A 26,499-nucleotide genomic window follows, 5' to 3' on the forward strand; every position below is an offset into this window, starting at 1 on the left:
ATTACATTTCTCTTTCTCTTTCTGACTCCCTTCACTCTGTATAATAGGTTCAAGGTTCATCCATGTCATCAGAACTGACTCAAATGTGTTCTTTTTATGGCTGAGTAATATTCCACTGTGTATATGTACCACAACTTCTTTATCCATTCATCTGTCGATGGACATCTGGGTTGCTTCCATGTTCTAGCTATAATAGTGCTGGGATGAACAATGGGATACATGTGTCTTTTTCAGTTTTGGTTTCCTCAGGGTATATGCCTAGGCAGGGAAGCCTGGTGGGCTGCCGCCTATGGGGTCGCACAGAGTCGGACACGACTGAAGCGACTTAGCAGCAGCAGCAGCAGAGTATAGTGAATCAGACCTAGGTTACCCCATTCTATATATTAATAATATGCTAAATAAACATTTGTTAATGTGACTTAACATTTACCTTAAATGTTTTAGTGGGGATTGCTTGTTTTTTTAAAAAATTAAATTCTTATTTTTAAAAATGTTTTCGTGATGTGTGTGTGTGTTTATTTTGGCTGTGCTGCATGGCTTGTGGAGCCTTAGTTCCCCAACCAGGGACTGAACCAGGCTGCTTGGCAGTGAAAGAACAGACTCCTAGCCACTTGGCTGCCTTGCGATTCTCTGTGCTTTATATTTTAATCTCACAAGTGGCTTTTTATAATTAGCTCCAGAACACTTTTTTTTAAAGACTTTTTATGCCATTCTCGTCTATGTTAAATTCTAGTTGAATTGTTGCATTTTAGTGTATCTCTATAGATAATGAAATTTTTTTTGTTAATCTTGGATGAACTTTCTAACAGTAGTTTCAGCATCTTATCAAGTATTTCTATAAATACTTTTCTAAAAACCAAAGCAAAATAAAACTAATAGTGCTTCTCCAGGGCTTTTGTTATCAAAGTAATTTATTTGAGGTCACCCTTTTTTATTACAATTGGGTATTCACAAAACTGAGACAGTATCCTAAGGTGTCCTTGTGTGAGCTGTTTATTTTAAGCAATGAGTATTATGTACTAACAAAGTTGGCATTTTTAGAGTAATAAAAGTTATCAAGTACTGTTTAATTTTGGCATCCATTGTTACTTGCTTTGTTATGCCAGTTATATTTCTCTTAATCCCATCTATTTAAAATGCTTGCTTTATGTCTTTATAAGAGATGCAATGTAGGATTGGAAATTGGGCGACCCGGATTTTATCCTTTGGCTCTCTAGTTAGATGAGTAACTGAAGAGTTTGGGCCAGGTCTTCATGGTCTCTTCATTTTTAAATTCTGGAGTTTATTTATTTTAAGTCTCTGCTGTATCAGAAGTAGTACCAGATGGAACATACAGTCTTCCAACCAGACTGGAAGATTATGGCAGTCCAGATTCCTAGTTCCCGAGATGGAGAACACTGGCAGGGTGATGTGGTCCATGAGCTCCACAGCTGAGCAGGAGGTGTGGCCGGGACAGCGCGTTCCCGTCTCTGCTGCTCCACGCTTCCCTCAGAATACTTGTACCTGGTGTTTATTTGACTAAAGAAACACTGATTATCTTATACAACTTCCCTGGTGGCTCAAACGGTAAAGCGTCTGCCTGCAATGCGGGAGACTTGGGTTCATTCCCTGGGTTGGGAAGATCTCCTGGAGAAGGAAGTGGCAACCCACTGCAGTATTCTTGCCTGGATTATCTTATACATATGAGGCATTTTTACTAGGAATGTTGCTAGCTGCCAAGATGCATAAATGAGGGGATGTGGAGCCTTAAAACGGGGCTCTGGAGCCCAGCCAATCTGGGTGCACAGTCTAGCTTCCCGCTTAGTTCTGCATCCTCAGGTAAGTAGTTGTAGGATTAAATGAGCTACTAAAGAGTATACTTCGCATGGTGCCTGGCATATAGGAGGCCCTTGTAGAGATTATGATGGAGGTAGAAAGGGATTAAGATTTACAGAACGCTTTCCTCCATTGTCTTGCTAGGCTCACATCCTGTGAGAGGGATAATTCTGAGTTCTCCAGTGAGGCAGCGGCTCTGAAGGTGTGGGGCTTCTCTTGCGCCCTGCAGCTGTTGGTCTTAGCCAACACTGCTGATGCTTTCTGTTTCCCAGGCAGTGTTTTAAGTAGTATTTGTGTCCTAGCTGAGTGGCCATGTAAGTCAGGTGTACCGTCGTTATTTTTACTTTACAGACAGGAGAAATCAGGCACACAAAGGTTTGGTAACTTCCCAGTGACCCAGCCTGTAGAGTTGGGATTTGAGTGCAGGCAGTCTCTGTGTCCTTCTTTATTTTGTGTGGCCTTTTGGCACGGTAAAGAGCCATGTTGCAGACTGGAAAGCTGTGTGTAGGATGGGGTGCTGTGTCACCTGATGTGGAGATTACAGTCCACTGGGGATGTATCTTCTCCACGCTAAACCTGCTAACTTCTCCCATCTGCTAGACGTTGCCCTTAGCATTTCGGCCTTTTTTTCCCCTTGATAATACTGCAGCTTGTCAGTAGTCTTCATCTCATGTATCCCCAGAAATGGATACAGTAGATCCGTTATACTGCTCAGATGTGGCCTGAGTAGCACAGAATCTAGGAACTGTTTAATACTGCTTAGTGTTGCAGTGGCTTTTTAGCAACGTGGTAACTGGTTTAAGTTTATGGTCAACCTGAACTCCTGGATTTGGGGAGGGTTTTTTTTTTTTTTTAAAGCTATCTTCTGGAAATTGTCTTATCCCCATTTTATAGTCTTACTCTGCCTTCCAGGAGTTGTGAGAGTTAAATGAAAGAATGAGTATAAAGTTCTTGGCACAGTGACCGACAGGTGGTGATACCTCAGTAAATGGTGGTGGCTTTCCTGTTATAATGTTCATCTAAATTTCTCCTATTCAGAAGTTACGTGAGTAGATTCTTCTGTTTTTGTGATTCAAGGTCCTTGGTAATGTTAGAGCTTGTGATCAAGTTGCTGAGCAGCTGTATTTGAGTAGAAACGAATGTAAGTGAAGTGAAGGTTAAGGAAGGGTGTAGAGAAATGGCAAGTAACGTTTGAGAATCATACATTCTCATGCTCCTGCTGTACGCTTTAAATTCTCTTAGGTAGCTTCAGTCACTGTGGTTTGGTTTTACGTGTTACCTGTGTGGGAGAAGAAAAGTTTGTATTGCAGTACTATCCCCTGCAAAGCCTTTTGGAGAATGTCATGTCTGGGACTCCCCTCATGGTCCATTGGTTAAGAAGCTGGGCTTCCACTGCACGGGGTGCAAGTTCGATCCTTGTTCAGGGAACTAAGATCCTGCCTCCCGTATGGTGCAGCCAAAAGTTAATGTGATGTCTACACCGCCCCCCCCCAAATCATTGATAGAAATATAGATTAGCTAGAGGCCGAGACATAACAGAATCTCCTTCCAGGCAGACGGAGACCTAGATGTGGGATTTTGTCTCACATCTAGAGATGTGGGAGAAGCAGTCTCTTAGGTTTGTATAGCTCATATCTCGACATCATATCAAATACAGAAGAGAGAGAGAGTGTGTGTGTGTGTGTGTGTGTAATTTTGTCATCCCTTGCAAGTGGAAAGCTATTGAACTTCAAAGTTATTTCTTATAACCTAACAATATTTCTGTCAACGTTTAGCATAGATGGTAAAACTTAACTTCTATATTAAATATATTTAAGTTATTTACATTAATCCCACCGCCCCCTTAGTCATTAATTTATTCAACAGATGGTTGAACACTTGTATTTGGCACAGATTAATAAAGCCTGATTCATACCCTGTAGGAATCCAGAATCTGATTGGGAAAATCCAGAAAGTAAGTATTATAATGGTGTCTAGATATGGTAGCTCATAAACAATTAAGCAGCTATCTTTAGAATGATGTGAAAAGCGAAGAACATTAAAGAACATGACTCACTCAAGATGATGAAAGTAGAATAGAGATTAAGATTATTTGAATTGGGCCATAATTATTTTCTAAGACCAGATCTGGCTCTTACATTGGTTACACTTTTGTGCAGTGGTTTGGAGAGGCAGAAGTTAAAACAAGGGCCAGACAGATTTACTTGTACAATGTCGATAGTCACTGCATGACCCACGGAGCTGTGGCAGGGCTGACGTGAGATGTACTATATGCGGGTCCTGTGGACGGGTGTTCTCTCCCAGTAACACTTGTCCTCTCACAAAGGCTGAGGCCTGAGTCTCTGTCAGTCACACCACAGAAGCTTTTCAGAAGTGCTTGACTGTCTGCCTTCAAAGAGAGTTGTGCTGTTGTTGAAAAAATCAACTCGTAATTGGAGTTATTGATCTCTTAAGTCTTGCTGAGTCTATTAAGTTTTAAAATGAATAAAGCATTTAGTGACTACTAAATATCTCTCTAAGCATTAAGGCTCAGGCTAAGTTTAAACGTTTAAGTACTGCATTTGAGCTCACTCATTTTGGGAATTTTCTTTAAAAAATCAGATTTTTGTTGTTACTGTTGCATTGATTCTACATCAAGAAAATTAAATATAAAAACCAAACATTTTGATAAACCATAATGAAAAAGAATATGAAAAAAGAATGTATGTATATATATGTAACTGAGTCACTTTGCTATACAGCAGAGATTGGTACAACATGGTAATTAACTGTACTTAAAAAAAACTACAGGATTTGTAATTACAAAAATTAAACTGTTTTTCCCTTTATCAAATAACCGCAAAGAGGACATGGCCAGCCGTTTACCGGCGCCGGGAGAGAAGCGGGCTCTCGTGCTGCAGCTACACTTTGGAGCTGCTCTGTCAGCCGCTCAAGTGAGTGAGGACCCACTGAGCTGATGGTGCCGCTTCCTCACTCAGAACGCCTCTGGCTCCGCTAGCCGTGAGAGAGAGCCGTGAGAGAGAGCCGACTTAGTCTAAGGAATGCCGACCTTCCGGGAAGCAGCCTTGTCTGTCGCACCCCTTGCTCACACTTTGCCCCCCCCCCCCCAGTTGCAGTGTGTACAGAGCACACACCTGAGCACATTCACTGCACTCTTCCTTGCCTTCGTTTGTCACTTTTTCTTTTCCTGGAATATTCTCTCTCTCCTCTCTTCCTGGTCAGTTTGTGTTCTTCTTGCAAGACCCATTTGTCAAGAAGCTTTCCCTGATCCCAGCTTCCCCTAATGGTTGGTTGATTGAAATGATTAGTTTTCCTTTCTGTTCCGCTGGACTGTACATTCTTCACAGACTGTCTTCCTGCCTCCGAGCAAGTGAGCTCTTTAAATCTCATGTGCAAAACTGGACTCCTCACAAGGCGCCTGCACTGAGGCCGTGCCACCTGTTGTCTTTGTCCATTTAGGGTAATTTCCGTTTTCCAGCTTCTCAAGCCAAAAACCTTGGAGTTGTGCTCTCTCTTATTCCATACCAGTCCTTCTGGAAATCCTGCTTATGACTCCTTCAGAACAGATTGAGGATCCAATCACTTCTTAAGACCGTGATCCAAGCAGTCAGCATACTTCGTCTGATTTATTGCAGGGAAAGCTTTCTCGTCTTCTGCCTTCCACTTGTGCCAGCCTTGGTCCGTTTTCCACATCAGGGGTTGCAGACTTTCTGCGAAAGGCCAGGTGGTAAAAAATTTGAGGCTTTACGGACCAACCCCTCTATCACAGGTGCTTCGTTCTTTTATGGTCTGAAAACAGCCGTAGATGATAATACACAAACACATGAGTGTTCCAAGGAAACTTGACTTACCTGGGCAGTGGGCAGTGGTTTTCCAGCCACTCTCCACATGGCAGCCAGGCTGCTCAGAGCCCTCCAGCGACCTCTCTCTCAGTCCTTTCAGTGGTGTCTAAAGCCCCAGCTCTTCCCCTCTCTGACCTCATCTTGCACTGTCCACGGCTTTGCTCTCTCATCTCCAGGCACACTGACCCTTCTTTTCGTCACACAGGCCAGGCCCACTGCCCGGAACATTCACTCCTCATCTCCTTCAGATCTGCTCAGATGGGTCTGCTGGACCCACCCCATTAACACCCCAGCGTTGTGTTCCCGATTCCTGCCTTGCGTTTTCAAAATACTAATCTTCTCACATACTGTTTATTATGCTCTGTGTTGACTTAATTATTTTGTTTGTCCTTTCTCCTCCTACCAGAATGTGTTCCCTGAAAGCAGTCACTTTTTTCTCTCTTCATTATTGTACCCCTAAGATCTAGAACAGTATCTGACATACAGTCAATGCTCAGAAAAGATTTGTTGAATGAATGAACAAATAGTGGATATTTTTGAGGTTGTTGTTTTTTAATGCACTCTTCCTTCTCTGTCACTGCTACCAAATCCTGACTGTTTCACATTCTTCATCTTGCCTCAATTCCCCTGTCCTTCAGTCCTGCGCCCCTCATCCGGGCTAGCATCTCTTGTCTGTGTGTCAGTAACCTCTAATTCCAGGCCATCCACTCCATCCCCTAGGAGTAGCCTAAGTGATGTTTGGAGAGTTGAAATATTATTTCGCTACTGTTATTTGAAATTTTTTACTGTAGTTCAGTCCCTCAGTCGTGTTCGACTCTAGGCGACCCCATGGATTGCAGCACACCAGGCTTCCCTGTTCTTCACTGTCTCCCTGAGTTTGCTCAAACTCATGTCCATTGAGTTGGTGATGCCATCCAACCATCTCGTTCTCTCTCACCCCCTTCTCCTCTTTGCCCTCCGTTTTCCCAGCATCAGGATCTTTTCCAATGAGTCATTTCTTTGCATCAGGTGTCCAAAGTATTGGAGCTTCATTCAGCACCAGTCCTTCCAATGAATATGCAGGGTCGATTTCCTTTAGGATTGAGTGGAAATTTGGGCCTTTGTTAATCAGAATCCTGTGGAGTGCTTGTTTAAAATTCTGAGATCACAGGCCTCATGCCATACTTACTAAGTCAGGATTTCAAGTATGGGGTTTCGAATCATAGTTTAAGAAGACCAAGTGATTCATTTGGCTTCACTGACTTGTGAAAAAAAAACTCGTGGAGATCTGGCGAGAGCCTTTCTGCCGGCCCCTGCCCATCTGTCCTTCCCTATCTCCCACAGCCCTGATGGGGACTTCATCTTCCAACGGTGCTCACCTGGTTGTGGTCCTCTCAGGGTGCCATATTTGTTTGTGGTTTTTGAAAATATTGTTTACTTGGAAACTCCCTCTACTCTGGAAAAGTTCTATTATTCTCCTTCAAAATTCTGCTCATTTGTCACTTTCCCTATAAAATGTCTTCTGATGCCCCATTCCCATTAAAGCATTAATCGTCCTTGCTGTCTGGGTACCTTGTGTAAGACCCTGCTTTGTTCACTACACTGTCCTGGACGCCTTTGCGTGACCGTCTCCCTGTTATGACCTACCTGAGCCAGTTCAGTTGTTTAGGTATTAGGTTCTCTTTGAGAGATACTGCTCAAGTTTGCAGCTTCAGATAAATGAGCGGTGTTGACCTAGTCCCCCGAAACTGAGCTTCTAGATGGCATGTTACTATGAAAACAAAACTCAGAGCTCTGACACACCCACAAAAGCAGTCTTAGAGACTCCTTTCTAAACTGGATGAAATCTCTGCTCTCCATTTTAGAAAGTCTTCTATGAAAGGTGTATTCTAGGCAGAAGTGCTAATCCAGTTTTAGTATTCATTTTAATATAGGTAGGATCAGACAACAGAATTCCCTTGTAGGGGACTTAACACAGAACCTGTAGGAATCTTAAGCCCTAGGGAGCCATCCCAAAGAGAATAGGCTTCTGGGTTCATCAGACTCCTATGGGCCCTGTGTGGTATTTAACCAAACCACATAGCTGCTTCACCGCTCTTCTATACGGTCGTCGTTTCTAACAGCTGTTAAAGCTAATTACCAGCATCTGTCGACTTGAAAAGAGATAAGGATCGAGGGCTTACCTGAGGTTTTTGATTAGAAGCTTTCATCATTAACCAGTGACTCTGTCCTGGAGTGGTTTTGCAAATGTTCACTAATGATCCAGGATGAATAATAGGACCCTCTAATTCAAGTCCTCCAGTCCATCAAAGCAAATCAGCACTCTCTATGCTGAAATAACTTATAAATCACACCTTTCTTCCAGACTCTGGAATTTCAGGAAGCAGGTGTTGAACTTTCATCTCTGTATCCCCAGGCTTAGTGTACTGCCTGCTCTCTGGGCCTTGAGAGCTGCTGAAATTATTGTTGGTAATGTTTAGTAGCTGGGGGTTTTGTTTGTTTTCTTTGTCTGAAGGCTAAATTGCAAGCTTGCCGGAGAATTATTTTATTAATAAAATGAGTTTGCCATAGCTGTCAGAGAGCGTGTCTTAGCAGTGCACCTCCCTGCAGGGGCTGGAATGCGGTAGTGTCTCCTGGAGATCAAGCTGAGGCCTGCCTGGACCCCTGCCTCCGTGTGGGGAGAGATTGCTCTCTCCTCCTCCTCAGGTGCTGAGGGTGAGTGGCATAAACGCAGCGCCTGGCCTGGGAACCTGAGGAAGGGCTGTGCAGAGCTGGTGAGCTGGCAGCCGAGGCTAACAAATCACAGCTCTCCTCTGACAGCAGAGCCAGGCAGCCTAAATATAAACTGCTCCACAGACCAGTTCCTAACATGTAAAGTAGAATTTTATCAGTTCCTTGCTAAAAGGGAAAAGAGTGCAGTAAGGCATCATTAAAGATGAATACACTGCCTGTTGAAACATTGCTCTTAAGCAAGTTGATTTTTAAATGTATACTGGAGTTGTTTTGTCTCAGGCTAGAATTAGGGCCCAAGAAGGAAAATAGTGTGTCTGGTGTTGAATTAAACAGCCCATCATTCTTGGGCTATTTAAAGAGTAATTTGTAGCAATACTGTTATATTATCTTTCCTTTTTTCCCCTGCATTTCATTCCTATGAGTATGGTCAGAGGAGTCTCTTGGACTTTTTAAAACTTTATGGTTAATATGATTATACTCTGCCTTTGTATACAAATTATAACTAGCTCATATTAAAATATTCTATAGGAACATAGTAAAAATGTTGAAATTGTTGTTTTATCATATGATAGAAGATTTATAAAGATCTCTCAAAAATCAACAGAGAAGTGATGAGTAATCATTAGGAAAGTGAATAAAGGATGTGAGTAAGCAGTTGACAGAATTAAACAGCAAGTAAAAATACGAAAAATCTCAAAAATTGGGATTTCCCTGGTGGCTCAGATGGTAAAGAATTTGAGAGTCTACCTGCAATGCAGGAGACCTAGGTTCAGTCCCTGGGTGGGGAAGATCCCCTGGAGAAGGAAATGGCAACCCACTGCAGTATTCTTGCCTGGAAGATTCCATGGATAGAGGAGCCTGGCCAGCTACAATCCATAGAGTTGCAAAGAGTTGGACACAACTGAGCAACTAACACTGTATGTTATTTATAACATTAAAGTTTAGCAAATAAGTCAAGAGATTTAAATTTTTAAATGCCTATGGATTGTCCTTCGTCATCACCCATTTAACAGGCTAATTAATACAGTGAACAAAATTCGTAATTTTATAAAGTTTTTAGTTACATCTTTTAGGAAATGAGATTACCTAAACAAGTATAATTGAAATCTGCAGTTTAAGGAATAAGATTATAGTAGATACCAACTTGTTTTTAGTCTAGTTCTTTGATGATATGTGTCCCCCCGTATTTGAGCTAGAGTCGCATAAACCTGAGTGATAGTGCTTGTGGTGGGTACCTGTGCTGTGGGAATGGAGGAGGGAGAGACTTGAGAGCGGTAATGCAGAGTTGGAGGAGACCTTCCAGAGCACATGGGAGAACTGAACCTCTCGCGCGCGCGCGTGTGTGTGTATGTCTGTCTATCTGTCTGTTGTCATGGCAGGTGGGGAGTCCCTCAGGAGCCAGCTACTGGTTCACCTGAACTCTTCAGCCAGACTGAACACAGCCTTACTGGAAACAGGAACTGAGGAGGATGTAAAGGAGGGGGTTTTCTCCTCCAGACTCCTTAGCATCTCTGTGACGTTTGGCAAGTTTTTCATTCTCATCATAGCTCTGTTTTCTAATCTCCAAAGTGAAGAGGTTAATTGGACCTACCTCATAAGTTTGTTGTGAGGAGTGAACGAGATGATCCTTGCCTGGCTTATGGTGAGTGCTTGCTAAACATTAACTGTCCGTGTCTGCAGAGGGCTATAGACCTGGGACAATATATTTTAATAGAATAAATTTTCAAATAGTAAAGCTTTTCCCCACATTCCAGGGAAAAAAATAGTACTTTGTTAGTCATAAAATTTGACTTTTCTTAGCTTTGAATCAGTGTTTTAAAATAATTCAGTTCAAGAAGGAAAAAAAGTAAGTTTCCTGGTTCAACTTCATATTGAATACAAGCCTTCCAATGCCAGAAATAAATGTCTTCAGATTCCAGAGAGGTACCACCAACCTCTTCCTTCCTTTTATTCTTAAGAGTAAAAAACAAATATATGTTTTTTCTTATCCTAAGAACATCTTCATTTTGACATTTTCAAGTCAAAAGGGGAAAAAATAGCATTTAATTGTTTTGCTTATGTTTAAACAGGCTTTTCCCAACAAGAAACTGAAATGTTTAAAATTGGTGTCTCAAAGACATGTCAGATTAGAAATGTACCTCAGAATGATAGAGCAGGCAATCGCATTGTTTCTTTTTCAGGCAAATGTCGAGTCTTTCAACCCAGCCCTCACGGGAGTGTGAGTTCATGTCTGCTACTCCTCAGAAAAGATAGAAGAATACCCAGGGAGTATCACTCCAGTCCTCATCAGATCTCTAGAGACAGTTCAGTTTTACTTGATAGACTTCAGTGACTTTCCTTATCCTTAGGACCACTATATACAGTGTAAATCTCTTGAAACAATTTTATCCTTTATCGGTATGCCTTCTTCCTCTGCTGAATTTTCTGCTGTCTTTATTAGGTATAGGTGTCTTAATCCATTTGGGTTACTATAGCAAAATACCGCAGACTGAGTAGCTTATAAACACGGAAATGTGTTGCTTACAGTTCTGGAGGCTGGCAGGCTCAAGATAAAGGTGACCATGCTCGCCACTGTCTGGTGAAGCCCCTTTCCTGGTTCACAGCCTCTTCTGGCTGTGTCCTCCCAAGGAGGAAGGGTCAGGGTGACCCTCAGAGCCTCTTTGTAAGAGCACTTATCCATTCATGAGGACTCCCTGCTTGTGACCTCAGTGGCTCTCAAAGGTTCCACCTCTTAAATCTTCGGGGCTTAAGAATTTCAGCATATGAATCTCTGCAGGCATGGAAACATTGAGATCATAGCAATGTTGTTTATCTTACATAATCTTTCATATAAATCCTAGAATAGGGAGCTTTCCTGCCTACACAGGACCACAGTGGCTCACTGTTGCTTACCTTTCCTGTCCTTCTTCCTCTGCTGAATTTTCAAGACTTCATCTTATTTCTGCCAAGCCAACTTTACCTGCCTATTAAGCGACAAAGCAGGCCGTCATAAAAGCACCCCACTGTCACGCAGTTGTTTCCTGTGTTTGCCAGGCCTGCACCGATTGTTTCTTCATCCCTTTAACCTTTCCAGGTCACACCTGTCCTTCACAGGTGAGCCAAGGTCATGTGTAGTTCAGAGCCTTGTCCTTTCCCTTTATCCCACATGAATGGTTTCTTTCTTCCGAATTCCTTTTCTGTTTATTATCTGCACTACTCAGTTTATCAGTTGATTTGCAAGTGCCTGGTGTTTTCTTTCTTTCCAGCTAAGTCCTTTCAGACATACCATACTGACCCTTTTTGTAGTGGGATATTGTAGGTATTTCATAATACTTTTTAATACTGCTAATGACTTCTAGACTAATAATGGTCTCAAGCAGGTAAAATCAGGTGTGGAATGAGTTGTTATTGTTTTACCACGAGATTAAGAGAAAATAAATTGAATTTATTAAAAGTATTGTGAACAAGAACCTGTATATTAAAAAAAATCAAGAATAGCAAGTCTTTTTAATACAAATATATATATATATATAAAATATACCTAGAAAACAAAATTACCAATTAAGACATAAAGCATAAATGTTATTTAAAACCTGTAAGCACTGTGTAACATTTAAGGAACTTTAAATTTTGCTAGTCCAAATTGTAGCTAAAGATAACTTTGTTTAATTTTAAACATAACAGCTTCTAGATTTCGTGAGATTTTATAGAAACATCTTTTTATGTTTTTAGAATCCAAGTGGGGAAGAGTTTCAGGACACGCATGCCTTGCTCAGTGCAGCTTCACTGTGTCGTGTTCAGGCCATGCAGATACTGGAAAGAATTCATGACCCTCCCAAATCATTGCATGTTTCCTGCAATATTTATCTTTCCCCGGAACCTCTTGGAGTTTGACTCCTTCAGGTCTCAGGTTTTCCAAGGTGATCTGCTTTTTCTGGAGGTGCTTGGTTTTCCCTTCTCCTCTCAGAGTCTCTAGTTGTAGGCACAGAAGGGGTTGTCTGTCTTCTGGGAGTAGGATCCTCTTGCTGCTTTCTCTTTAATGCATCACTCATTTTATAGCCACCTGCATTTAGCTCTGATTGTCAGTAGGCCTTCTAGTTTACTGGGTTATGGTGGGGTTTCTCATCTTATCCTTTTTGTAGTTGTAATAATGTCCTGCTGCCTTTGCTATGGCTGCTATAGACAGCTTGAGTCCACAGACAACAGGCAGGCCCTGTGCAGCACTGACTCCCTTCCCCTTCCTTCCTTTCTCTTCACCCCGTGGTGTCCCTGTCGCCAGAGCAGAGCTAAAGGGCTCTGGGGAACACCAGACAAGCCTCTGGTGATAATGGCCCCTCAGATAGTACATTTAGGTGGAGGTAACTGAGCTACTTCAGGAATTATAAAATTTAATTAATACAGTTGTTTAAAACTTTTATTACATCTTTTATTTTTTTCCAAAAGTCTCGCTTGCAATTCAGTGGAAACAGATAAATGGTACCCCGGTGGAAGGTTGGGGCGAGACCTGTTTGTTTGGCCTCTTGTCATTTTATGGGTCTGTGGGGTTGCAAAGAGTCGGACATGACTTAGCGACTAAACAACAACATTCCTCTGGACTGCCTATCAGTCACCCCTAGGCACCGCCATGGAACCCTAAAGGAGAACAGTGTAGAAGTGACTAACGCAAACTTCTCATTCTGAAGCATAATCATAGTGTCTTCAGTTTTGTTCTACCCTGGAATATCTGGCTTATCAGGACCACTGCTGGGAAGCTCCTTTATTACCCTGTGCGTGGTGTTAACTCTTTCACCTAGTATTTCTGGGTTTTTTTTTTTTTTTGGTAAATACTCGATTCATTCAGTTACATAGGCTGGAAACAGCAGAATCATCCTTCACTCTCCTTTTTCTCCACTTCCAGTCCATGAGCAAACCTTGTTGGTTTTCTGCCTTCAGAATACATCCTACCTTGCCACCTTAGTCAACCTGATTTTTGTTTTTCTCCTGGAAACAAACTGCAATAGCCAAGTAGCAGTCTTCTTTTTTCACTGTCCACCCCCTGACCCCCAAGACACATACGAGTTTAGCGGTGTGTTACATGGATAACATAGCATAGTGTCAGTGACTTGGGTTCTGAAGCCAGATTGCCCGCATTCATACTTGATCTCCTGTCATGTGTCATTAAGAACAGTAACCTTCCTGGGCCTCAGTTTCCTTCACAGAGGGGCTTGTGACATGCTAATTTGTCATTTAGTCTCATTGATATTAAATGAGGTAATGTTCAGCGTTGATCTTCTAAATTGTGCCTTTCCAAATTGGTTCCACTCAGAGAGTGTGTTGGAGGCAGTTTGTGGCTGTGGAATGGTAACACAGGTGGTTCTGTGGTGAGCTCAGGGAGAATGGCCAGCTTCCATGGAGCAGGACAAAGCCCACTTGATCTTGTTAATCAGCATGAATAAAGGTCACAAAAGAGGCCTTTCTGCAGTCTCTCTGATCCTTCTGTGTCAGCTCTTCCCATCACTGTGAGACAGAGTTCTCCAGACCTTGCACTGTTCACCAGCCTACCCTGTGCTTTTTATACTCATCAATGTAGAAGGTCTTTACTTCTTCTTATCTACAAACATGATTTTTTACTAGAGAAAGAATTTAAATGTAAGTCAGAATAGCCAAAAATCAGAGATCTTTGTTATAAGCTGTTTCCCCTTTTTATTCACAGTTGGACTATTAAATTTATTATTATTATTATTGTTACAGGCCATGGTTGCTTGTTATCCTGGCAATGGAACAGGTTACGTACGTCATGTCGATAATCCAAATGGAGATGGAAGATGTGTGACATGTATATATTATCTTAATAAAGACTGGGATGCCAAGGTATGCCACCTCACTGAGCATTTATTTTTTATCTTACAGGTGTTTTTTTCTCACAAATACCCCTCATAGGTAAGACTGACTTTAAAATGTGGAACAGGTAAACATTTCTCCTTAGATATGCTTTAAGGTATTAGGGGTAGATCTTTATTAAAATGAAACCGATACTAATATAGCTCAAAAAGTAGATTCCCTTATTGTGGATATTGACACATTCATCCAAAATTTAACTTTTACAAAAGTATCTTTTATTAAAATAATACGGAAAACACTTATGAGAATTTTTTGCTCTATCACGACTTTTGAGGGAGATTATGTGTAAATGATTATTAAGAATTATTTGCTATTTAACTCCTACATTTTATTTTTTGCATTGTTGCAGAGATGCTATTTGGCATTGAGCTGTTGGACTGTTGGAGGCAGGGCTTCTTTCTCTGATTATGAAGTTTATTAATACTGACAGATTCTGTGGTACAGTCAGAATGTACAATACAGCTAATCTCTGTTGTTTCAAAAATATATTCCCTGAATATCAGCCTTAGTTTCACTTAAATTTAAAAGATTTAAACTTTAGAAATGTGTCATGTATGATTGCATTGGAGATTGTATAAACTAATTTTGGTTGATTTCTTTAAAATCTTTTTTACTTACGTATATTGAAGCAAAATAGAAAAGTGAACATAATATATAGCCCAGTGGCTTTTCACAGAGTGAACACACTTGTGTAGCCATGGTAATTTTAAATAATCAAATAACCTTTAAAACCTTCCTTCACCACACACACATACACACAAATGAAAATCACCAGGTCCTAAATGTGCAAAAACTTAGTCCTGTTCTAAAAGCATATCCTAAAACTTAGTGATCCAGTAATCTTTCTGTACCATACTGATTTAAAGAATATCCTCTGTCCTTGCTATTCTTATAGAAAACCTTAAAAACTCCACACAAAAACTATTGGAACTGATAAATGAATTCAGCAAGGTAGCAGGGTACAAGATTGATAAATAGAAGTCTGCTGCATTTCTTTACGCCAACAGTGAAAAGAGAAGGCAGAAAAAAATCCTGTTGAAGATCACATCAAAAAATATGTATCTAGAAATATACCTAACCTGTATGCTGAGGCTTATAAAACTCTGATAAAGGAAATCAGTGATGATGTAAAGAAAAGGGAAGATATCCCATGCTCTTGGATTGGAAGAATTAATATAGTCAAAATGGCCATACTACCTAAAGCAATCTACAGATTTAATGCAATCCCTATCAAATTACCCATGACATTTTGCACAGAACTAGAACACGTGATCCTAAAATTTATATAGAATTGCCAAAGCAATCTAGAGGAGAAAACAAAGTTGGAGGCATAGCCCTTCCAGACTTCAGACAGTGCTGTAAATCTATAATAGTCAGAGCAGCATGGTATTAGCACAGACACAGGCATGTGGATCCATGGAATAGAATAGAGAGCTCAGAAATAAATCCACACATCTACAGTCAATTAATCTTTGACAAAGGACACAAGAATTTGCAATGGAGGAAAAACAGTCTCTTTAGCAGATGGGTTAAGAAAGCTGGACAGATGCATGTAAATCAGTGAAGTTGTTATATTTTTAATATATATATATATACACACACACACATATATAATAGAACACTCCTTCACATCATACACAAAAATAAACTCAAAATGGCTTAAAGACTTAAATATAAAACATGACACCATAAAACTTTTAGAAGAGAACATAGGCAGGATATACTCTGACATAAATTGTACCAGTGCTTTCTTAGGTCAGTCTCCCAAAGCAATAGAAACAAAAGCAAAAATAAGTACGACCTAATCAAACTTAAACAAAACAAAAATACAGTCTATGGACTGGGAGAAAATATTTGCAAACAGTGTGACCGACAAAGGCTTAATTTCCAGATACACAAACAGCTCATACAATTCCAATAACAACAAAAACCCAGTCAGAAAATGGCAGAAAACCTAAATAGGCATTTCTCCAAAGAAGACATTCAGATGGCCAATAGACAAGTGAAAAAGTGCTCAACATTACTGGTTATTAGAGAAATGCAAATCAAAAGTACAATGAGGTAACACCTCACAAAATGGTCAGAATGGCCATCATCCAAATGTCTACAAATAATAAATGCTGGAGAGGGTGTGGAGAAAAGGGAACACTCCTACACTGTTGCTGGGAATGTAAGTTGGTGGAGCCACTCCGGAAAACAATATGGAGGATCCTTAAAAAACTAAAAGAGTCACCATATGATCCAGCAATCCCACTGCTGGGCATATGTCCAGAAAAGATGAAAGCTCTAATTCGGAAAGATACACGCACCCCCAGTGCTCCTAGCAACACTGTTTGCAGTAGCCAGGACACGGAAGCAGCCGAAGCATCTACCAGCAGATGAATGGACAGAGAGGTCCTTACCAGGGAACGCTATTCAGCCAAGAGAATGAAACTGGCATCTGCAGCAACGTGGATGGTCCTAGAGATGAGCATGCTCAGCAGAGGAAGTCAGCAGAGGATGACAGATGTTGCTGTGTGTGGCTTATGTGTGCAATCTAAGAATACGACAAATGCACTTATTTACAGAATATTGAGAAATAGATTCAGACTTGGAAAACAAACTTGTGGTTAACAAAGGGGAAGGTGGGGAGGGATAAATTGGGAGGATGAGATTAAGAGGTATACACCACCATATATAAGATAAACAAGGATTTACTATTAGTAGAAGAAGCTGTATCCAATATCTTATAATAAACTATAGTGGAAAAGAATTTTCAGAAAAGAATATAGGAAAATAGATATACATGTGTAACCAAATCACTTTGCTGTACCTCTGAAACTATCACAACATTGTCAATCAACTGTACCTCAATAAAATGAATAAATAAACAACAAATAATAAGGCTTTCCCGGTGGCTCAGCGGTAACGAATCCGCCTGCCAATGCAGGAGACACAGATTCAATCCCTGGTCTAGAAGGATCTCATGTGCCGTGGAGCGACTAAGCCCGTGTGTCGCAACTACTGAGCCTGTCCCCTGGAGCTGGGGAGCCACAGCTGCTGAGCCATGGGCCCTAGAGCCTGTACTCTGCGAGAGAAGCCACTGTAATGAGTAGGCCACACTCCACAACTAGAGAGTAGCCCTCACTCTCCACAGCTGGAGAAAGCCCGTGCACAGCAGCCGAGACCCAGCACAGCCAAAGGTAAAATGAATGAATTAAAAAAAAAAAGAGCAAGTAGCAAATGCAAGAATATTATTATAGAAGCGTGACAAGCAGTTAAAAATAAAAAATGTTGTTTTTTGAAAAGAAAGAATGTCCTCTGTCCTACTCCAAGTTCAAAATGGAGGTAAGTTTTATTGCTAGTGTATTTTGAGGCAGTATGTCAACAAACATGGTTTTTTTGTTAAAACTTTCAAAGTTTGAAATCAAGAAGTTGTTAATTCACCTTGAGCTCAATACACAAAACAACTGGTGTAAATTTAGTTAAAACTTAACATTTTTTTCCACATTTTGTGAATCTCTAGAAAATTAGAAATATGTTCAATCAACTCTTCCACATTTTGTTAGAGTCTAGGTTCTTTCTAGGCTGATTCTTTAATTTTTATATGACCTATCTAAGGTCATCAATATATAGTTTTTTAATTAGTACATGAGCAGAAAAAAGTCTTCAGTGCTTTTATATGTAAAACTGAAAACTTTCCTTGCAGTATTTTGCTCTGAATAAGTACACCGTACCAGAGGGTGTTCTGGGCACTGGAAACCGAGCAGAGATGGAGCTCTCCCTGACAGAGCTTGGCTCCAGTGGAGGGTGCAGACCAAGTGGACTGACAAGTACAACTGGTTATACCAAGTGCGGGACAGGTTGCTGTGGGAACATGTGGGAAGGCCGCCTGATGTGGGGGTCAGGGAACGCTTCCCAGAGGAAGATAGGAAGCTTTAAAACCTCTCTCTATTCCCATTGACTCCAGGGGAAGGACAGAGAGAAGAGGGAAGAGAAAAGAAGGTACGCTCTCTGTCACAGTCTAGACCCCCTTTAGATGTCCACAAGTGCCCTGGGAACCTCTCAGGGCAACGCTTGAAGGTGGGCAACGGCACCAAGTAGCTTGAATCTAATTCACTTGACTATGCGCCTGGTGATCAGCTTCTCTGTCGTGGAACTGAGGAATAGGCTCAGCTTCCACAGTGTCTTGATCAAGTTCCTTTCAATTCAGGAGTCTGCTTGTTAGGAGTTTAGTTTTTCAAGGGTAAAGAGTTACTCAGTTGGGTGGGGGTTACTTGCTTTACTCCTGCCCAGATTATAATCACTGCAATGACATCTGTCTGAATTGTTCCCTACTTGGGAAATAGATGGGGAAACAGTGGAAACAGTGTCAGACTTTATTTTTGGGGGCTCCAAAATCACTGCAGATGGTGACTGCAGCCATGAAATTAAAAGATGCTTACTCTTTGGAAGGAAAGTTATGACCAACCTAGATAGCATATTAAAGAGCAGAGACATTACTTTGCCAACAAAGGTCTGTCTAGTCAAGGCTGCGATTTTTCCAGTGGTCATGTATGGATGTGAGAATTGGACTGTGAAAAGCTGAGCGCCTAAGAATTGATGCTTTTGAACTGTGGTGTTGGAGAAGACTCTTGTGAGTCCCTTGGACTGCAAGGAGATCCAACCAGTCCATCCTAAAGGAGATCAGTCCTGGGTGTTCATTGGAAGGACTGATGCTGAAGCTGAAACTCCAGTACTTTGGCCACCTCATGCGAAGTGTTGACTCATTGGAGAAGACCCTAATGCTGGGAGGGATTGGGGGCAGGAGAAGGGGATGACAGGATGAAATGGCTGGATGGCGTCGCCAACTCAATGGACATGAGTTTGGGTAAACTCTGGGAGTTGGTGATGGACAGGGAGGCCTGGCGTGCTACGATTCGTGGGGTCACAAAGAGTTGGACACAACTGAGCAACTGAACTGAACGCACCCAGGGCCAGCAACGGGTCCTGGAAGACTGCTCTATTATCTGCTGAACTTTTAAAATATGATGAACTATTTCTTTGACCCAGTTAATCATTTGTAGTAGTTTTCATCAGAATGATTTGAAATTGATACATTTTTAAGAGAAGGTGAAGCAAGTCATCACCATACATAAATAAGGAATGCTTACTAGTTTTTCAGACTTTCAAGTGTCATTTTAAGACGAGTCCAGAGACTATTCATCTGTTTCATCAAATATTTTAAAAATTCCCTAAAACAAGGAATGAATTTTTCCTTGTATCTCTGCATGTACTTGAAGTCTCAATTCCAGACATTATTAATCGAGATGTTATGTGAACAATTCAGTTAAGACTTGATTTACTGAAGTGGTCTTTTACCCCTAAATTTAATTTGTCACATTCTTGGTTGCTCATATTTACATATTTGGCTCCTTTCCTAGGTTAGTGGAGGTATACTTCGAATTTTTCCAGAAGGCAAAGCCCAGTTTGCTGACATTGAACCCAAATTTGATAGACTGCTGTTTTTCTGGTCTGACCGTCGCAACCCTCATGAAGTACAACCAGCATATGCTACAAGGTAGTATTCCTTTAAAGAAAAAAAAAAATTGGTAAAGAGCATAGTAAGATAGGAGGGGCTCGATAGCATAAATGTGAACATTTTCTAATGAGTGTCTTCCTATCCTTCAGTTACCTTTATCATAAGGCTTTAGTCGTGACTATTTTAATCTGAATGATTTTATAAGGGTGTTCACAGTCAGTCCCAAACGTCTGTGAGTCCCTGCAGCCCTTCCTTGTCTCGGGTGAGACAGGGAGGCTCAGGGCTCTTGTCTTCCCAGGCCTGTCTCCTCGGTTTGTGCATCTCTCAACTAGTGTCCGTTCTCAGACCTGGTGAGAGTGTTCACGTGGGGAATAAGGACTAGCTAGAGAAGAGAAAGGGCAGCTTTATTAAAGGGGGTCCAGCAGAAGTGGGGGGCAGAAGGATGGTATGGAAAAAGGTTACAAGGTAGAAAAATACATAATCAGAGAGTGGAAGTGTAGAGAAAAAAGAATAGAGCAAAGAGAAGTAGAGAAAAGGTGTGTTAAAAAAAATTACCCTCTGCTTTAATAGACAGCATGTGTTAGGCTTATACTGTTTTTTACGTTTTCTGCTTGATACTCTTTTTCTACAAGGTTTCATTTTCTAAGCCTATTTTTTTTACTCTTAAAAGTTTTTTTTTACCATTTACCATGACCTAATTAAAATGTGTAGACTATTAAAATGGAAGATGTTACAGACATTGTTAGCAAAATAAATATTTGTTTTAAAAAAAAGCTCTACTTTTTAAATACCTGTTTTCATTATGGAAGGGATTTGGGACATTATGATAGTGAATTACTGGCACACAGTGGCTGAGATCTGGTGAGATCCCTTAGAAACACAAGAAGAGTTGGCTCTTGACAGTGATGTAGTATCATTTCATGAGGTTCACACTGAAGGTTTTGTCACCTGTCCCTCCTTCCTTCTTGCTGAGCCGTGTTGCCTCAGCCTTTATGCATCTTAGTCAGTAGCAGGCCGAGTGGTATGACTTGAGGCCATAAGAACTCCTGGGTGGAACCTGGGGATCCCATCACATCGCAGACTCGGTCCTGAATCCTGTCTCTCCTCCCATCACCCCAGTGCCCATCTCAGCCCCGACTGCTTCTTAAAAATCGTTTCTGAACTGGAAGCTGCTTCATTGATCTTCCTTTGCATTGAGTCTTGAATGTGATGTGTGTCCTCTCAATGGAGACAGAATGGACATTTTAGGGAATGAATAGATGCCATGCAATTACGGGTTGCTCCAGGAGTTGGGAGGAGGGAGAAAGTGGTCTCACATTGGGATCGATTGGTCTAGTGTAGCCACTGGGCCTGGAGTGAGGAGAAACAAGGATTAGACAGTGTTGGTAAGGCTGGGAGGAAAGGGCGAGGGTGTGGAGTCAGAGCAGAGGCGGATATGTGGAGGAGGAATCTAAACAGATAGGGGATGAGGCAGGAGAAACAGAGTGATGTGTAGTGGCTTACAGCTGTCTTCTGGGAAGGCCTTGGACAGTGCAGGGACCCGATCCAGATGGCTGAACTCTGGCTACTAAGGAACTAAGAGTTTGGGGCGGGTGCAAAAGACAGAGGAAAATATTTGTGCACCTTCCCCATTGTCATGGCCACCTGTGTGATAGGATAGGGGCTGGAGCTCTGGAGCCGGGAGGCCACACCTTGACCTCGCCTCTGTCCCTTTCCAGCCTCCCTGACTGTCCAGACTCCCAGGCTCTGCCTCTGCTCTGCCTTTGACTCTTGACTGCGGACAGTTTGCTGGTTCATTTGATCGGTGTTGCTTTTCCCCAGTGAATACAGGCCAGCATCTGCAGGACATTTTACTGATTGCTGCATTCTTCTAAGGGACTGATCCTTTCTAACATGCTTTCACTCCCTGTGGTGTTTGCAGATTTTCTGCATTTTTAGTACCAAAAGGTGTAACCAAGTGCTTTGTGGTCTGTAATAAACAAGAGAGTCTTCATTCATTTGTGAAATGTGGTGTTCCAAATGATTGAAATTTTCAGAAAAATGAAACAAGACATAGTATAATTGTTTTGATTAAAATCCTAAAAACTCTTTGCATGATTGATCTTTCTTGATGACTCCAGGTTGTAAAATTATAAGTGCCTGTCATGATTCTTTGTTGTTACGAGTGTAGTGACATCCTCAGATGTGGCTGTGAGTGCCCACTCTCCCCTGCTCTGCAGGCCCCTGGTCTGGCGTCCTGTTTCTCTTCTTTTGGAACGCTATTGATAACATACTTTTTCTCTAACAGCCACTCTTTCCTTCTTGGTGTCTGTTTCTAATCTGCTGTAGGCTTGCAAAACAGATAATAAATAGGTTATTTCTTAGTAGGTACTAAGAAAATCGTAAAAAGTCACAAACTCTGCAGTGTTAATTTGAGCTACTCCTGGCTCTGTGTTATGCTCTTGACCGTTGGGGTTCTTGGATAAGTGGGTTGTTACTGTGCCCACGTATCACCTGATATCATTCCAAGTTAAGTGTTGTTTTGCCATGATGAGTTTTACCAGATCTTTGCAACAGCATTCCCTTTTTTTCTCCCAGTGTGGTCATTCTTACCCTGTTCTAAATTTTCTTTTAGGTACGCAATAACTGTTTGGTATTTTGATGCAGATGAGAGAGCGCGAGCTAAAGTGAAGTATCTAACAGGTAAGCATTTGGGGCCTGGGTACACTAGGAGGAGCAGACCCCACAGCCAGGCGCTGCTCTCCATGAGCCAGAACGCCTGCCCCTTGTTTTTGTTGGAGTCTTAATTCCCCTATTTAGAAGAGGGCTGCTCTTAAGTCACCTTCATTGTTACCTTTAACCATCAAAATTGCCCATAGGTGAGGCAAGTCTGAGACAAAGCAATCTGGGGAAATGGTTCAAACAAGCTGAGTTTTCTGTGAGTATCCTTCTCAGTCATAGGCTGTCTTTGTCTCATTCTCCCCATGGAAGAAAGGTAATATCCTTTCCTCTTTAGATGTAGATGCTCTGGAGAATAATCCAGGTCTCCCGCGTTAAATGTGGATATGAAGAAAATTAACGCAAAGGAGATGAATTGAGATGCTGAAATCAGTAAATCTGACAGGCACGCAGAGTCCGTATCTGCAAGTGGCGTCCAGTCACCCCCACTTGTGGACGCCCTCCTGGAGCACTTAGGCCAGAGGTTTCCAGGACTGCTGACCTGTCTTTTCTTTAACCCCACTTTGTATCTCACAAATCTGCTCCAGTTCACATTTCTGATTTGACTACCTGTACTGTCACCAGCCATGGATAATCCCACATCAGCCTTCTGTAAAACTATAAAAATTGAGTATTCATAAGTTTCTGTTTATTTTCAAAGTCACTGTTTGTGACAGATACCTAGTAGTGTGCTTTCAGTGAGGCTGAACACACTGCTATTAATATTTTAAAGCAATTCAGTTTGTTTTTCAAAAAAAAAAAAGACAAAAATCATTATGCCTGTGTAGAGAGCGGTTTTTCCCTTTAAAAGGTTTACTAGTCCAGAGTCCCTGCATTTACCGTAATCAACCCTGAGGGTAACTTTTGGGAATCTGGGTGTGATCACTTTCAGATGACGTGTGTTTGCAAGTTGAAAGGCTGTGCACACTGTTAGGAGCTCAGTGGGATGCAGGGACAGAAGCTCTCTGGTACTTAATGAATTTTTTTTTTTTTTTTTTACTTTGCAGGTGAAAAAGGTGTGAGGGTTGAACTCAATAAACCTTCTGATTTGATCAGTAAAGACGCCTTATAGAGCCTCACCCAGCAATACCCAACTCACCTGCAGTGATTACTGCCGCTGTTTGTGAATTGTGAATACACATAAATGGGAGAAAGAAAAATAGCCAGCCAGCTGGCAGTTTAAGGAAACAGAAACAACTTTCTTGTGTTGCATCAAAACAAAGATTTTGACTGTGTGGCTTTGTACTGCATGACTGACTCCAAACCTGTGATGGGAGGAATATGAGTTATCAACTGAAAGTGGTGTTCACATCTGGACATGAAATAAGTGCCCTAGGTAGAATTTTTTTCATTCTTATATTTTGCCAGATCTGTCATCTAGCTGAGTTCATTTCATCTCTCCCTTTTTTTATATAGTCAAGTTTGAATTTGAAATAATTTTTGTATAATCAGGTACAATTTATCAAAACTGAATTGAGAAAAAATTACAGTATTATTTCCCAAAATAGCATCAATCTATTTTTGTAAACCTCTTCGTACTATTAAATTTTGCCCTGAAAAGCCTCTTATAATGATTGTTGCCAGTGACTAATGATTAATTTTGTTTTTACTTAAAATAAGAAAAGGAGCACTTTAATCACCAACTGAAAAATCAGATTGTTTTGTAATCCTTACACTAATTTGAACTCTTAAAAGACTGCTGCTGTTGTTTTTTTGACATTGTTAATAGTGATACATAACAGTAAAACCGTCACTGTTTACTTTACCATTTACTACCAGTAACTTTTAGTTCCTGTTTTATAAGAAAAATACACAGTAAAAAGGTTTTATCTTTTAAGTTACATTAAAAAAAAAAAAAACTACAGTGACTGGCACTAAATGAACTTGAGGTTACCCTCCTCAGCATCAAGTTCCCAAGATAAAGGGCTTTCTTCTGCTTTCAGGTACATCCCAGAGATGTAGAACGGACTGTCCCCTTTCCTAGACTTTTCCTTTTGCTTCCCGTCAGGTTGATTGTACTCTTGAGTTTTGCTGTTTTCTTCCTGCTTCTGTGCCCATCTGGCCAGCAGATCAGAACCTCATTCTTGTTGGGTAGCATCAGGGGGAGACTGTGCCTCCAGACCGAACGGTGTTGTTACAGACTTAACATCAGTGACTCCTCAGGCCACTGCTGGTGCACTCCCCAGAGGCGGTGCTCTCCATCAGTACTGAAAGTTGGGTGTTCAGCTTAAAAATCAAAGCACGAAGCAAAAAACCAGATAACTTCTATGAGTCTTCTTTTTTATTTTTCAGAAAAAAGAGGGAATCCTACAAAATCACGTAAGTCCTCCCAGACTTGAGTTATCTAACACCTGAATTAGGATGGATGTCTTAGACTTCAGTTTCCTAGGCTGTTTAGCAAAGCCCAGAAGGTAGTATCTGTATTTTGCATGAATTATGGGTGTAAGACCTTGCCCACTTCAGTTTTCTATCTCTGTCCTTGATGATCTTTGCCAAAATAATGTGAGTGTACAGAAATATTTCTGTATATTTCAACCTATGACAGTTTTAGCATCTGTATAGTTTGTATTCAATTAGAGACCTTTTCTATGGAAAGCTCAGTAATTTTTATTAAAAGATTGCTACTGTTCATGTAAAACATGAAAAAAAGTTGTTTAGTGAACTGGCAGCATGGATTTAGGGTGGGATTAAATATTCAGTATTGTGATCTCACTTCGGAGAACTTACAGGAGACAATTGTAGTGATTGTTGGTTTTCCTCACCCACTGCAGTTTTGTTCCACTTCTTTGCTAGTCCCAGATAATATTAGTACAATGCAACATCTCAACAGTAAGTGCCTCTGCCCCTGCTCTCCCCTCCCACCCCAGCCTGGTCTGCAGTGCAGTGCACTGCCTTAGGCCACAACTCAAAAGCGCTATTATTTTTAGGTTGAGTAGAAATTGTATGATGTTGGTGGGAGGTTTGTTTGTCAAGGTGTACAGTAACAGCCTTTTAATCTGGGAGCCCCTGTGTCATTCAGATACGTATTTCTGCAGTTGTGCAAAGTGTCAGATTCTACTGTCTGTGCGTTGTGCTTGCCTGACAGGTTTTAAATTTTGTTGTGGGATTTTTTTGTTGTTTGTTTTTGGAAAAGTTCATAATTTCTTTGAGATTGTTGTGAAAGGATGGAGAAATCAGGATAGCCATTTCTTTTAATATCCATTTAAAATCTGTTCTTTTCATGTTAGTGGGACTGTTAACTTGTCACCAAGCAGGACTCTATATAAAACAAAATTTAAAACTATTTGTGGCCTATATGTGTTTAATCCTGGTAAAAGATAAAGCTTCTAATGCTGTTTTTATTCAACATATTAACCAGCTGTAAAACACAGACCTTTATCAACAGCAGGCAAAGAATTTCAGGATTTACATACAGATAAACTATAAAGTCATGTAATTTGAAAAGCAGTGTTTCATTATGAAAAAGCTCTCAAAATGCTTGTAAAGCTAATCTAATTAAACAGATGTATAAATGTTCTTGAAAAAATTATGCTTATTTCCACCTGTCTCTTGTTGTTTTTTGATCCTTTATCATACACTGATTTTCATAATGGGCTCCTCCATCAGATAATGTGCTTTTCTCTCACTCATCTCTGGCTTAGTCCAGAGCATTTGGTACTTTTTATAAATGATAACAAGCGAAAGAGAACAGCAAACATGGAGTGTGACAAGTTTAGCAATCCTGGGAGTGGCTGGACTGCCCGTGGGATCCATAAGCTCTGTATTTGTATTCTCAACATTTAGGTTCTTGCCCTTCTAATAGGGTTTTTTTTAATGACTGTAATACTCACACTGTTGAGCCTATCTCTGTTGCCCGTCTTCTGCAGAAACGAAGGGCCATGAGGTTTATCTCTAACTGTCACAGGTATCCTGTATGTATATATGCAGAAAAGTATAATCGGTATGTTCATGAACTAAAGAGCTCTTTACAACATGAGGTCAATATACATGTTCATTTACCTCTTATTTAAAATATTTTTTGGTGTGGTGTTTTTGTTATATTTCAGCCTATCTTAGGGCTTCCCTCAATAGCTC

The 26,499-nt window shown here is 40.9% G+C and overlaps 1 protein-coding gene across 1 annotated transcript in view; it reads left to right on the plus strand.

The window, feature by feature from the left end:
- Positions 1-25,969, plus strand: part of EGLN1 (egl-9 family hypoxia inducible factor 1) — a 49,271-nt gene extending 23,302 nt beyond the window's left edge. Inside the window, exons 2-5 of the mRNA XM_005698973.3 lie at positions 14,079-14,198; positions 19,631-19,767; positions 22,343-22,410; positions 23,433-25,969. Of these exons, the coding sequence (XP_005699030.3) occupies positions 14,079-14,198; positions 19,631-19,767; positions 22,343-22,410; positions 23,433-23,497 (390 nt within the window). The 3' untranslated portion in view covers positions 23,498-25,969. The remainder of the gene's footprint in view (positions 1-14,078; positions 14,199-19,630; positions 19,768-22,342; positions 22,411-23,432) is intronic.

The sequence above is a fragment of the Capra hircus genome, chromosome 28 (genome assembly GCF_001704415.2).
Source record: "Capra hircus breed San Clemente chromosome 28, ASM170441v1, whole genome shotgun sequence".
Taxonomy (NCBI): Eukaryota; Metazoa; Chordata; class Mammalia; order Artiodactyla; family Bovidae; genus Capra; species Capra hircus.